The 15651-nt window shown below is 41.9% G+C and overlaps 1 protein-coding gene across 4 annotated transcripts in view; it reads right to left on the reverse strand.

Moving 5' to 3' along the window:
• MTMR9 (myotubularin related protein 9) overlaps positions 1 to 15651 on the reverse strand; it is a 116960-nt gene that overhangs the window by 60049 nt on the left and 41260 nt on the right. Inside the window, exon 1 of one of the 4 annotated variants that reach the window (XM_061425017.1) lies at positions 12191 to 12809. The exons of 2 other annotated variants lie outside the window; for them this stretch is intronic. In XM_061425017.1, coding sequence (XP_061281001.1) covers positions 12191 to 12372 — 182 coding nt within the window. In that variant the 5' untranslated portion in view covers positions 12373 to 12809. Of the gene's footprint in view, positions 1 to 12190; positions 12810 to 15651 lie in introns of those variants that run through there. One more of the 4 variants, XM_061425018.1, reaches the window with a different exon arrangement.

Here is a 15651-nt window from a genome sequence, read left to right on the forward strand (position 1 = left end):
CCAAGCAAACAACAACCAAAGACAGTGAGGAAAGATTTTACTAATATTAGAAAGAATAGTTTACACATAAAAAATGATTATAAGAGACAAGGGACATTATCTACTAATAAAAGGTTCAATACAACAGGAAAGTATAACAATTATAAACATTTACACATCCAATGAAAATCAAATCTATGAAGCAAAATCTGACAGAAGTAAATGGAGAAGTAGTTCTACAATAATAGATACCTTAATACCTCACAATAATGGACAGAACAAACAGATATATATAAGGAAACAGAGGATTTAATACAATGAACTAACTTTAAACTAACTAGACCTAGCAGATATACACATGCTACCCAACAGGACACACACACACACACAGAAAATTTTCCAGGACAGACTGTATATTAGGCCACAAATCAAGTCTCAAGATATTGAAAAAGACAGATATGGGGGCTTTCCTGGCAGTCCAATGGTTAAGACTTTGTCCTTCCATTGCAGGGGGCAGGGGTTCAATCCCTGGTGGGGGAACTAAGATCCTGCATGCCACAGAGCATGGTCAAAAAAAAGGTAGACATTATACACAGTGTTTTCTCTGACCATATGGGATGAACTCAGAAATCAGTAACAAAACCCAAGCCTCAGTAAATTTAAGAAAACTGAAATCATATCAAGCATCTTTCCCAACCACAATGCTATGAGATTAGGTATCGATTACAGAAAAAAAAAAAAAACTGTAAAAAAAACAAACAAACATATGAAGCCTAAACAATATCCTTGTAAATAACCAAGAGATCACTGATGAAATCAAAGAGGAAATAAAAAAGTACTGAGAAACAAATGACAACAAAAACACGACGACCCAAAACCTATGGGCTGCAGGAAAAGCAGTTTTAAGAGCGAATTTTATAGAATACAACCCTACCTCAATAAAAATATCAAATAAACATCCTTACACCTAAAGCAATCAGAAAAGGAAGAACCCCCCTCAAAAAATAGTAGAAGGAAAGAAATCACAAAGATTATGGCAGAAATAAATGGAAAAGAAATGAAAAAACAGCAAAGATCAATAAAACTGAAAGCTGTTTTTCTGAGAAGATAAAATAGATAAACCATCAGCTAGACACCTTGAGAAAAAGTGCTAAAACTCAAATTAGTAAACTTAGAAATATGAAAAAGGAGACTACAAATGACACTGCAAAATACAAAGACTCCTAAGAGACTACTTTGAGCAATCATATGCCAATATGGACAACTTGGAAGAAGTGTATAAATTCTTAGAAAAGTACAACCTTCTAAGACTGAACCAGAAAGAGAAAATATGAACAGATCAGTCATAAGCACTGAAATCAAAACTATGATCAGGACTTCCCTGGTGATCCAGGGGTTAAGACTCGCACTCCCAATGCAGGCAGCCAGGGGTTCGATCCCTTATCAAGAACTAGATCCCACATGCTGCAACTAAGATGCAACTGAGGCAAATTAATAATTAAAAAAAAACTATGACAAAAAATCTTCCAACAAACAAAAGCACAAGGCCAGATTGCTTCCCAGGAGAATTCTCTTACTATCAAACATTTAAAGAACAGCTAACACCTATCCTTCTTAAAATCTTCCCAAAAACTGCAGACAAAAGAAAACTTCCAAACTCATTCTAGTCGGCCACCATTCCCCTGATACAGAAACCAAAGATATCACACACAAAAAAGAAAATTACAGGCCAATATCACTGATGAACACAGATGCAAAAATTTTCAACAAAATTCTAGCAAACAGAATCCAACATCACATTAAAAAGGATCATACACCATGATCAAGTGGGGTTTATATCAGGGTTGCAAGGATTCTTCAATACACATGAATCAATCCAAGTGACATACTATATTAACAAACTGAAAGATAAAAACCATATGATAATATTTTGATAGATGCAGGGAAAGACATTAAAATTAAAACCATTAATTAAATACCCAGTTACGATTAAAACTCTCTAGAAAGTGGGCATAGAGGGCGTCTACCTCAACATAATAAAGGCCATATACAACAAATCCACAGCAAACAATGGTGAAAAACTGAGAGCATTTCCCTTAAGATGAGGAAAGACAAAAGAGTGTGGCTTCTTGCCACTATTATCACATAGTCTTGGAAGTCCTAGCCATGGAAATCAAAGAGAAATGAAAAGAATACAAACTGAAAAAGAAGTAAAACTGTCATTGTTTGCAAATGACATGATACTATACAAAGAAAATCGTAAAGATGCCACCAGAAAACTACTAGAGCTAATCAACGAATTTAATACAGTCACAGGATACAAAATTGATACATAGAAACCCCTTGCATTCTTAAACACTAACAATGAAAGCTCACAAAGAGAAATTAAGGAAACAATCCCATTTATTATTGCAACAAAAAGAATAAAATATCTAGGAATAAACCTATCTAAGGAAAAGAGATGCAAAAAACCAAAATTGCTGTCTGGGGAGGCCTTACAAATAGCTGTGAAAGGAAGAGAAGCGAAAAGCAAAGGAGAAAAGGAAAGATATAAACATCTGAATGCAGAGTTCCAAAGAATACCAAGAAGAGATAAGAAAGTCTTCTTCAGCGATCAATGCAAAGAAATAGAGGAAAACAACGGAATAGGAAAGACTAGAGATCTCTTCAAGAAAATCAGAGATACCAAAGGAACATTTCATGCAAAGATAGGCTCAATAAAGGACAGAAATGGTATGGACCTAACAGAAGCAGAAGATATTAAGAAGAGATGGCAAGAATACACAGAAGAACTGTACAAAAAAAGATCTTCACGACCCAGATAATCACGATGGTGTGATCACTGACCTAGAGCCAGACATCCTTGAATGTGAAGTCAAGTGGGCCTTAGAAAGCATCACTACGAACAAAGCTAGTGGAGGTGATGGAATTCCAGTTGAGCTATTCCAAATCCTGAAAGATGATGCTGTGAAAGTGCTGCACGCAATATGCCAGCAAATTTGAAAACTCAGCAGTGGCCACAGGACTGTTTGAAAAGGTCAGTTTTCATTCCAATCCCAAAGAAAGGCGATGCCAAAGAATGCTCAAACTACCTCACAATTGCACTCATCTCACACGCTAGTAAAGTAATGCTCAAAATTCTCCAAGGCAGGTTTCAGTAATACATGAACTGTGAACTTCCAGATGTTCAAGCTGGTTTTAGAAAAGGCAGAGGAACCAGAGATCAAATTGCCAACATCTGCTGGATCATGGAAAAAGCAAGAGAGTTCCAGAAAAACATCTATTTCTGCTTTATTGACTATGCCAAAGCCTTTGACTGTGTGGATCACAGCAAACTGTGGAAAATTCTTAAACAGATGGCAATACCAGACCACCTGACCTGTCTCTTGAGAAATTTGTATGCAGGTCAGGAAGCAACAGTTAGAACTGGACATGGAACAACAGACTGGTTCCAAATAGGAAAAGGAGTACGTCAAGGCTGTATATGGTCACCCTGTTTATTTAACTTCTATGCAGAGTACATCATGAGAAATGCTGGACTGGAAGAAACACAAGCTGGAATCAAGACTGCCGGGAGAAATATCAATCACCTCAGATATGCAGATGACACCACCCTTATGGCAGAAAGTGAAGAGGAACTAAGAAGCCTCTTGATGAAAGTGAAAGTGGAGAGTGAAAAAGTTGGCTTAAAACTCAACATTCAGAAAATGAAGATCATGGCATCTGGTCCCATCACTTCACGGGAAATAGATGGGGAAACAGTGGAAACAGTGTCAGACTTTATTTTTCTGGGCTCGAAAATCACTGCAGATGGTGACTGCAGCCATGAAATTAAAAGACGATTACTCCTTGGAAGGAAAGTTATGACCAACCTAGACAGCATATTGAAAAGCAGAGACATTACTTTGCCAACAAAGGTTCGTCTAGTCAAGGCTATGGTTTTCCCTGTGGTCATGTATGGATGTGAGAGTTGGACTGTGAAGAAGGCTGAGCACCGAAGAATTGATGCTTTTGAATTGTGGTGTTGGAGAAGACTCTTGAGTGTCCCTTGGACTGCAAGGAGATCCAACCAGTCCATCCTAAAGGAGATCAGCCCTGGGATTTCTTTGGAAGGAATGATGCTAAAGCTGAAACTCCAGTATTTTGGCCACCTCATGCGAAGAGTTGACTCATTGGAAAAGACTCTCATGCTGGGAGGGATTGGGGGCAAGAGGAGAAGGGGATGACAGAGGATGAGATGGCTGGATGGCATCACTGACTCGATGGACATGAGTCTGAGTGAACTCTGGGAGTTGGTGATGGACAGGGAGGCCTGGCGTGCTGCGATTCATGGGGTCACAAAGAGTTGGACACGACTGAGCAACTGATCTGATCTGATCTGATCTGAAGGAGACAAAAGCCTGTACACAAAAAAGTATAAGACACTCATGAAAGAAATCAAAGATGACACAAACAGATGGAGACACAGCACATGTTCTTGGATTAGAAGAATAATGTGAAAATAACTATACTACTCAAAGCAATCTACACATTCAATTCAATCACTATCAAATTACCAATGGTATTTTTCACAGATCTAGAACAGAAAATTTTACAGTTTGTATGGAAACCCTGAAGAGCCAAAGCAATCTTGAGAGAGAAAAACAGAGCTGGAGTAATCAAGCTTGCTGACTTCAGACTATACTACAAAGCTATAGAAATCAACAGAGTATAGTAATAGCACAAAAACGGAAATATCAGTGTAGATAAATAGGAAGCCCAGAGATAAACCCATGCACCTATGGGCACCTTATCTTTGACAAAGGAGGCAAAAATATACAATGGAGGAAAGACCTTCTCTTCAATAAATGGTGTTGGGAAAACTGGACAGCTAGATGTAAAAGAATGAAATGAGAACACTTTCTAAAACCCTACTCAAAAATAAAATCAAAATGGATTAAAGAACTAAATGTAAGGCCAGACACTAAAACTCTAAAGGAAAACTCTAAACTCTAAAACACTAAAACTCTTAGAGGGAAAAAAAAAGGCAGAACACTCTTTGACATAAATCACAGCAAGATCCCCTTGACACATACCTTCTAGAGTAATGAAAATAAAAACAAAAATAAACAAATAGGATCTAATTAAACTTAAAAGCTTTTGCACAGCGAAGGAAACCATAAATAAGACAAAAAGACAATTCTCAGAATGGGAGAAAATAACTGCAAACAAAGCAACTGACAAAGGCTTAATCCCCAAAATATATAAGCAGCTTATAAAGCTCAGTTTCAAAAAAAAAACCCAATAAAAAAATGGACAAAAAATTTAAATAGATGTCTCTTCAAAGAAGACATATAGATGGCCAACAAACACATGAAAAGATGCTCAGCATCACTCATTATTAGAGAAAAGCAAATCAAAACTGTAATGAGGTATTACCACAGACCAGTGAGAATGGCCATTATCAAAAAATCTACTAACCATAAATGGGGAGGATGTAGATGCCCTGTTGATGGGAATGTAAATTGATAAAACCACTATGGAAAACAGTATGGAGGTTCTTTAAGAAACTAGGAATAAAACTACCATATGACCCAGCAATCCCACTACTGGGCATATACCCTGAGAAAATCATAATTCAAAAAAACACACGTACCCCAGTGTCCACTGCAGCACTATGTGCAATAGTGGGACCCAGAAGCAACCTAGATGTCCACCAACAGGGCAATGCACAAAGATGTGTGCATATGTGCAGTGGAGTGTTACTCAGCCATCAAAAGGAACGGAACTGGGTCATTCGTAGTGATGCGGATGAGCCTAGAGTCTGTCATACTGAGTGAAGCAGGTCAGAAAAGAGAAAAACAAATTCTGCATGTTAATGCATATCTGCAGAATCTAGAAAAATGGTACCTATTCGCAGGCAGGGATAGAGATGCTGATGTAGAGACTGAAGATTTGGACACAGCAGGGGGAAAGAGAAGGTGGGACAAACTGAGAGTCCAACCGACACACGTGCTGCCAGTGCAGAGCAGACAGCTAGCTGGTAGGAAGCCGCCAGAAACACAAGAGGCTCAGCTTGGTGCGCTGCGAGACCTAGAGGCTAGGGTTGGGGCGGAGGAAGACTCAAGAGGTAGGGGACACACGGATGCTTATAGCTGCAATTCATGGGGTCGCAAAGAGTCGGACACGACTGGGCGAATGAACTGAACTGATAGCTGATTTATGTTGTTGTTCAGCAGTAATTAACACAATATTGTAAAGCAATTATACTCCAATTAAAAACTCTCAAATTGTGAAAATTAATACATTTTTAAATAACCAACAGAGCAAAGAACAAATCACAAGGGAAATTATAAAGTACAGACAGAAATGTGAAAACAAAAACACAATATTACAAAACTTATGGGATGAAGCCAAAGCTTTATATATTACATATACTTATATGCATAAAGGCACATGATGTATGAAAAAATCAGTCAAGGATAGGTTGTTAGATGATGGTTTTAGGAAAACTGGCTTGCTGGATGGAGGAAAAACACAAAGTTGGATCCTTATCACACTTGAATATAGAATCCAAATGGATTAAAGATCTAAAAATGAAGGGTAAAACTATAAAGCTAATACGGAAGAAAATCTAGGAGAATATCCTAGTAATCCTGAAATAAGGAAGGACTTAAGTAACACTTAGAAAGCACAAACCACAAAATATTGAAAAATTTTGCATCAAAATCAAAGACTTGTCTTTAATAAAGGGCACCACCCAAGAGTCAACAAATGGGTGAGATATGTGGAGAGGATATTTGTAATGTCTAAGTGAAAAATTAATATCTACAGAATATATAAGGAACTGGCTGGAAAAAAAAAAGAAAGAAAACCCAGTTTTTAAAACTGGGCCAAGGAAATTCACAGGCAGTCCACAGAAAGGCAAAAAAAATTTAATGATTTGCTAACAAATCATTGCCCTTCTACAATCTATTTTCTGCCAGCAACCAGAATCATCTTCTAGAAGTCCATCAACTGCTACACTTTCAAGGTTTCAGCTCTCCAAGGCTCCCCATGAAAACCATCCCAGTGGGCGTATCAGGCCCTGCACAACCTGGCCGCTGCTGATCCTGCCAACCACAGTTTCTGCGGTCTCCCTGTGTGCACTGCCCTCCTGCCACACTGGCCTTCCTTCTTCCTCCGACATGCCAGCCATGCTCCTGTCTCAAGTCTCTGCATGCACACTCTACTAAGAAATACTTACTCACTGGTAATGAGAGAAGCACAAATTAAAACAAAAGAGAAACCATTTCCCAGTCATCATATTGGCAAAAACTTGAAGAACAACAATACCAAATGTTGGTAGGAACACGGTAGAAATAAGAATCATGGTGGGAGAACAAAGTGGAACAGGCATTTTCGAGAGCCATCTGGCATCCTCTGTGAGGTCACCCGCGCATCAGCTTTCTGGCTGAGCCCACCCTAGGCAGGTCTCAGGGAAACTCAGCTGAAGACTCTAAAGGGACCTGAGTGAGGACGTTTACCAGAGCTGTCAGACTGTAGGGAGCTGGAGATTATCTAGGGGTGAGGTAAGTGAACCACCGCAGGCACGCTGAATGGCGGGCTACATCCGAGGGGTCACAGTCAGACACAACTGAGCACAGCACAGCACAAGCACTCTGGCATTTAACACTGCGATCAGAAGCAGTGAGACAGGTGTACATACAGCAATATGAAGAGAACTTGGAAAAAGAGTAGAGTTAAAATGCTGAGAAACAGAACAAGATCCTACTAATCCTACTTCGGTAAATTAAACTCACATACACACACATGTGCACACCTACCCACAACAGTGCTCTACAGTTTATAGTGATATGTGTATCTGAGGGCAAGTTGCAACACTTGACATAGTTGCCTGTGGTGCTCGAGGGCAAGGTGGAAAGAGAGAAAATTAGGGCAGAAGAAGACCAACAAAAACAAAAAGACTTTGTAATGAGCCAATCATGAAAATGACGAGTCATCAACGAGTAGGAGTAACTCAACTTTCTACCATAAAAATAAAAGATAACTATAACTGTAAACCTTGTGTACAACCTTGTCTGCGGAAGGGATTAAACAAAATTCTGTGAGCACTGTACACGAACATATTCTACAAGCATGTCAAACGTTCAAATATACTGGATATGAGAGGGGCTTTCTCCCTCGCGTGAAAGCACTGAGGTTCGGGGAGGTAAGCAGTTGGCCAAGGACACCTAACTAATGAGAGGCAGAACTGAAGGAGTCAGTTTCACTCCTGCTCTTCCTCTAGCATCCCATTTACAAATTCACAGCGGCTAAACCTTCGAAATACACCCAGGACTTCCCTGGTGGTCCAGTGGGTAAGAAGCGGCCTTCCACTGCAGGGGACACGGTTTCCACACCTGGTCTGGGGAGATTCCAAGCGCCACAGAGCAACTAACCCTAAGCGCTGCAGCAGCTGAAGCCCATGTGCCCGAGAGCCCATGCTGCACAACAGGGGGAGCCACGGAGAGGAGGAGCCAGGGCACCGCAACCAGGAGAAGCCCATGGGCAACAGTGAAGACCCAGAACAGCCAAAAATTAACAAATTAGTTAAAATACACCTCAACCCTGACCACGGTTGATCACACTACTTCTGCTTCCACTCGTAAGTCACCATCATCTTTTGCCTGAAGTACCCAACAGTCTACCTGGGCCTTCTGCTTCCACTCTTGCTCTTCTACCATCCGTTTTCTGCCAATGACTAGAATCATCTTCTAGAATTCTATCAACTGCTACACTTTCTTGCTTTCAGCTCTGCAACGCTTCCCATGAAAACCATCACAGTGGCATCTCAGCCCGCACATGATCTGGCCACTGCTGATGCCTCCAACCACAGCTTCTGTGGTCGCCCAGTGCCCCTCGTGCCCTACCCCATGCTCACTGCCCTCCTGCCACACTGGCCTCTTTGTTCTTCCTCCCACACGCCAGGCGTGCTCCTGTCTCAAGTCTCTGTATTTGCATTCTCTTTGGCTGGAGCTTGGCTGGAACGCGCCTTCCTCCGATATTCAGTACAGGCTTCCTCCCTTCGTTAATTCGAAATCACTTGTCCTCTCGAACACTCCTTCTAAACACACTGCCTCCAGGCATTCTCCATCCTCACATTTTCCTTTTTTTCCTTCCTGGCACTTATTACCTGATGCTGTTACATATTTATTTGTTGATTTATTTGAATGTCCATCTCCTCCCCAGTATACAAGCTCCTCGTCTGTCTCAGCCACCACTGCACATCCACAGCCCAGGCAGCGCTCACCATACAGAAGACACAAGGAAGTAAATAACTCTTTTCTGAAAGCAACAACTCAACAAACTCGGCTCTTACCACCTAGCTCACGCTCTTTCCATTACATCATGCTGCTTCCCAGGTAAAAAGTGTGTACAATCTGTCTTTTCTCTAAGGATTAAAAGGTCCTTATCTTAAACATTCATTTAAGCCCAACCAGGCCCAGCATGTGGTAAATGGTAGGTAAATATGAAATGACAAAACAGAAAACAAACCACAGGAAGAGATAAAAAAGAAAGAAAAGAGTTGATGGCATAGAGAAACTCTAATTTGTATTCTGTGTCACCACTCTCCACTCAGTGGTTAAGTCTTTTATTTCCTAAGTGCCTATCTGCCCATGCCACAGATAGGAGCTTTGATGGAGATAAATATTAACCAAATTCCTGCCCTGACTTCAAGGAGCCAACACATAACATAACTATCAAAACACAAATTTTAACAAATATTTATGAAAGAGGTATAAAGAGCTATAGGATTTCAAGGGGAGGAGGATTACTTTTAGTTGTGTGAAACGGGTGGCAGATTGAAATGGTTAAACTGAATACTGATAGATGAATAACGGCTGGATGATAGCCTGTAAACCTCCTGCAAGGCAAGAGCGATATTTTATTCATCGTGCTGTCTTTAATGTTTTACAAAATGTCGGAAACATAAGGCAGTCAATGAATGTTTAACAAATTTGGGAGGTGCAAGCATTCCAGGCAGAAGGAAGAGCGTCAGTAAAATACAGACGTGAGAGAATGCAGGACATGGATGAACCAAAATGGCATTAAAACATGTATAATATCATATAAAAAAAGAAAAAGAAAAATAGGAGAAAAGTCTTTGTGACCTTGGATTAGACAAAGATTTCTTAGTTACAACATCAAAATACCAACCCAGAAAAGAAACATTTGATAAATTGGATTTTATCAAAATTAAGAACATTTGCTCTTTGAAAAGCATTGTGAGAATGCAAACAAAATATCTGCAAATCAAAAATATCTGATAAAGGGCTTGTATGCAGAATGAAGAATTCTCAAAACCCAATACAAAAACAAACTTCAAAAAAAAAAAAAAAGTGAGGACTGACTGGTAAAACGAGTTCAGGAAAGAGAATGGCAAGAACTGAACAGGGAAAAGTAGATTAGGACCGGAACAAGGACTGCCATACACAACAGACTAAGGGGTCTGCCCTGGGGGCTCAGCTATAAAGAACCTGCCTGCAATGCAGGAGATGAGGGCTCCATCCCTGGGTAGGCAAGATCCCAGGAGAAGGAAATGGCAATCCACTCCAGTATTCTTGTCTGAGAAATCTCATGGACAGAGGAGCCTGTGGCTACAGTCCACGGGGTTGTAAGAGTCGGACTTGATTAACTAAACCACCACCACCACGAAGGCAAAAAGGGAACACTGAAAACTTTTACACAGGAGAAGGTGATCTCAGGAGTCAAACAGGAGTCTGCTGCTTGAAAATAAATCTATCATCACTTCACTCATATTGTTTAACTTTTCCTATTAGAAATAATTTTCTTTTAAGGCATAACCACTTTGGGAATGTTCTTCACCTCCAAATTCTCCTGAGAGCTAACCGAAAAACTTTTGTCATTCATTTTCACTTTAGTGTAAGTTGGATGACCAAATTACCTTCTGGCTAAAGTACACAAAACCATTGGGGAAATGGTAATTTTGACTACAGATGAACTATAACTTTTAGCCTCTTGAGACACTACCCTGGAAAGAGAGCCTGCGGTGCAAAAAAAAAAAAAAAGTCAATTAATTAATACCTTTGTTTAAGAGCCTATTCTGTTCTTTGCAAAAGCACAGGAGAGTGAAGAAAATAAAACACATTCTAATCTTCCAAAAGACACTTATTCCTTGGAAGGACAGTTATGACCAACACAGATAGCATATTCAAAAGCAGAGACATTACTTTGCCAACAAAAGTCTGTCTAGTCAAGGCTATGGTTTTTCCAGTGGTCATGTATGGATGTGAGAGTTGGACTGTGAAGAAAGCTGAGTGCGGAAGAATTGATGCTTTTGAACTGTGGTATTGCAGAAGACTCTTGAGAGTCCCTTGGACTGCAAGGAGATCCAACCAGTCCATTCTAAAGGAGATCAGTCCTGGGTGTTCATTGGAAGGACTGATGTTGAAGCTGAAACTCCAATACTTTGGCCACCTCATGCGAAGAGTTGACTCATTGGAAAAGACCCTGATGCTGGGAGGGATTGGGGGCAGAAGGAGAAAAGGACGACAGAGGATGAGATGGCTGGATGGCATCACCGACTCTATGGACATGAGTTTGAGCGAACTCTGGGTGATGGACAGGGAGGCCTGGCCTGCTGCGATTCATGGGGTCGCAAAGAGTCGGACACGACTGAGCCACTGAACTGAACTGACTGAATCTTCCAAAATGGGAAGTCTTAAATTGATGATCCAGAAGGTAAGAAACAAGGAGAAATATGATAAACTGAACATTTCCGAGAGGAGGGGAGAAGGGTTTGTGGAATTTAGACACTATATACTGAATTTTTTCAGTTTTCCTCAAAAGTTGCAAGTAAAGACTTTGTAATCACATTCACTCACAACTTCATGAACTATGATGGGCAATTAACATTCAAGGAATATGATGATGCAAGGAAAAGAAATTTAAAATGAAAACGTTGCAAATCCATCCAAACAGTGTTATGTACCAAAAATGATAATCACGGTAACAACCATACGGTAACCCAATCAGACTGAATGGAAACCCGGTATCTCAACTGGATGGTTTCAGCTTTCTAAAACTCAAACCCTCAATCTAGGCCAGAGCGAGGGTCGTTCTGCTGACTGGTTGGGCGAGGGGACACAAGGAAAACGCTAGGACGGGTTTCCGCAGACAAGCATCTGAGTTGCGCGCAGAACAGGGGATGGATGGGACCAGCACTCACCTCTTGTCGATGGCGTCAATGTTTGAATGGAGAAGCCACAGCTCCTCTGTGTTGTCCTGCCGGGAGGAGAGGATCAGGTGGTGGCCAGTCAGACACAAGGTCCCCTCGACGGCCGGATAGAAAGGTCGGTGCAGCACCACATTATCCACCCTAGGGGTCTTGATCAGCTCAGCAAATTCCATGTTCTCCAGCGGCCGGAGCCAGGGGACTGCGGACTCCCAGAGGTGCAAAACGGTTCCACCGCTCCTGGGCTGAAGACACTGATCCCGCGCCCCAGCAGGCAGTAGGGGCGGGACCCGGGATCGGAGGCCGCGCCCCGCCCCGGGCTGGGGTGGGCGCGGCGAGGCCTCTGGCCACTGTCACTGGCCCGGGGAAGGCCCGGGCTGGGCCAGGCTGGGCGCCTCTCCCGCACCTCTAAGTAACCTCAGGCCCAGGACTTGGGCAAAAAGAACGCTCTGCGACAGGCCCAGCCGCTGCCGCCTCCACCTTGAGATCTGGCTTCGGGTAGCCAGGCTGAAAGAATGAGAAGGCCGCCCAGGGCCACTTTCCAAGTTCAAGACGCTAAGGACTCCTGGCGGAAGTAGCTACTCACAGCGGGAACTTATAGCAACTCCGGGCGGAAGCGACGGACTGAAAACAGGAAAGACGGGACAGTCCGACCCAGAAATTGGTCCCCACCTAGGTGCGAAGAGAATGTCTCCGGAAGGACAGCAGGAGTCGAATATTTGTGTTCCTACCAGAAAAAGCTCTGCCTGCATGCCCGCTGCTGCGCCTGCTACTCCTACAAATATTCCATAGGAGAAAATGCAGGAGAAAAAGGAACGACGAGAAGAGGTCCCTGACCTGCCTGCCTCCACTTGAGCAGTAATCCCTATTCGGCGAGTGGGATTGCCGTAAATTTTGGAGATTTTCATACTTTCGCCGTGAAAAGAGAACATTTGGGATCGAAGGCGGTGACTGTGACCACAAAGAAGGGACCAGACGTAAAGGAGGAGCCGGCTGGACACGCACAATCACAGAGGGCGAGCGCGAAAGTGCTGTGACCTTGAACAAGAAAGAGGAAAAGCATACAAACGCCTATGAGAACACCTAGATAAAAATATATAAAATGCTCAGAAAAGGAAGTGATTAATCCTCAATTCAGTTCAGTCGCTCAGTCGTGTCCGACTCTTTGCGACCGCATGGACTGCAGCACGCCAGGCCTCCCTGTCCATCACCAACTCCCGGAGTTTACTCAAACTCATGTCCATTGAGTCCGTGATGCCATCCAACCGTCTCATCCTCTGTCGTCCCCTTCTCCTCCTGCCTTCAATCTTTCCCAGCATCAGGGTCTTTTCAAATGAGTCAGCGCTTCTCATGAGGTGGCCAAAGTATTGCAGTTTCAGCTTCAACATCATTCCTTCCAAAGAACCCTCGGGACTGATTTCTTTTAGGATGGACTGGTTGGATCTCTTTGTAGTCAAGGGACTCTCAAGAGTCTTCTCCAACACCACAGATCAAAAGCATCAGTTCCTCGGTGCTCAGCTTTCTTATCGTCCAACTCTCACATCCATACATGACTACTCGAAAAACCATGGCCTTTACTACACGGACCTTTGTTGGCAAAGTAATGTCTCTGCTTTTTAATATGCTGTCTAGGTTGGTCATAACTTTCCTTCCAAGGAGTAAGTGTCTTTTAATTTCATGGCTGCAGTGATTTTGGAGCCCCCAAAATAAAGTCCGTCACTGTTTCCACTGTTTCCCCATCTATTTGCCATGAAGTGATGGGATCAGATGCCATGATCTTTGTTTTCTGAATGTTGAGCTTTAAGCCAACTTTTTCACTCTCCTCTTTCACTTTCATCAAGAGGCTTTTTAGTTCTTCTTCACTTTCTGCCATAAGGGTGGTGTCATCTGCATATCTGAGGTTATTGATATTTCTCCCAGCAATCTTGATTCCAGTTTGTGTTTCTTCCAGTCCAGCGTTTCTCATGATGTACTCTGCATAGAAGTTAAATAAGCAGGGTGACAATATACAGCCTTGATGTACTCCTTTTCCTATTTGGAACCAGTCTGTTGTTCCATGTCCAGTTCTAACTGTTGCTTCCTGACCTGCATACAGGTTTCTCAAGAGGCAGGTCAGGTGGTCTGGTATTCCCATCTCTTTCAGAATTGTCCACAGTTTATTGTGATCCACACAGTCAAAGGCTTTGGCATAGTCAATAAAGCAGAAATAGATGTTTTTCTGGAACTCTTTTGCTTTTTTGATGATCCAGCGGATGTTGGCAATTTGATCTCTTGTTCCTCTGCCTTTTCTAAAACCAACTTGAACATCAGGAAGTTCACGGTTCACATATTACTGAAGCCTGGATTGGAGAATTTTGAGCATTACTTTACCAGCGTGTGAGATGAGTACAGTTGTGCGGTAGTTTGAGCATTCTTTGGCATTGCCTTTCTTAGGGATTGGAATGAAAACTGACCTTTTCAAACAGTCCTGTGGCCACTGCTGAGTTTTCAGAATTTGCTGGCATATTGAATACAGCACTTTCATAGCATCATCTTTCAGGATTTGAAATAGATCAACTAGAATTCATCACTGCCACTAGCTTTGTTCATAGTGATGCTTCCAAAGGCCCACTTGACTTCACATTCCAGGATGTCTGGCTCTAGGTCAGTGATCACACCATCGTGATTATCTGGATCATGAATTAATCCTATTCCATGCATAAACTCAAGTGACTTCCTAAAACACTGTTAATCTGTAGCAGAAGTGACTTCAGTCTGCTGCTGCTGCTGCTAAGTCGATTCAGTCGTGTCCGACTCTGCACGACCCCATAGACAGCAGCCCACCAGGCTCCCCCATCCTTGGGATTCTCAAGGCAAGAATACTGGAGCGGGTTGCCATTTCCTTCTCCAGACTTCAGTCTAGGTCTATTAAATTCAAGGCATTGGGCTTTGGTCACTACTCCTTTGGTCCTCATTAAATACAATCTAACTGAACTACTTTCGGACACCTAAAGTCTGCCAGAAATTTGCTCCAGTAATTTCTCCACGCCTGGTGTCTCCTTCTATTTTTAAACTAACATTTTCATGCTAAATAGGGAATTAGAGGGAATATATTCAAGGCTTTAAGTCCGTTTCAGTCTACTGTCACTTCATTAAGCTTTGAACTCCTCACCATGTAGTACCTAAGAACAATGAGTTGGCTTAAATCTCAGAGCTGTCAAAGACAAGATAAACTGCCTGAATTCTTATCAGATCACTCAACACTTATCCTTGCCCTCCCTAAAATGTTCACGACCTAAAACTCTGCTTAAGACAAAGCCCTTTATGATAGCTAAAGCTGCAAGTCCAGTTTTTGTTGCTTGTCTACAATAGAAAAGTAGGAACCAACAGACAAAAGAGCATAAGGGGAAATGATTTATCGTCTTTTTTCAAACTGGCAACTTTTGTTGTCCTTTCACCATGTGGTTCATTATAAA

Source organism: Bos javanicus, chromosome 8 (assembly GCF_032452875.1).
Source record: "Bos javanicus breed banteng chromosome 8, ARS-OSU_banteng_1.0, whole genome shotgun sequence".
NCBI lineage: Eukaryota > Metazoa > Chordata > Mammalia > Artiodactyla > Bovidae > Bos > Bos javanicus.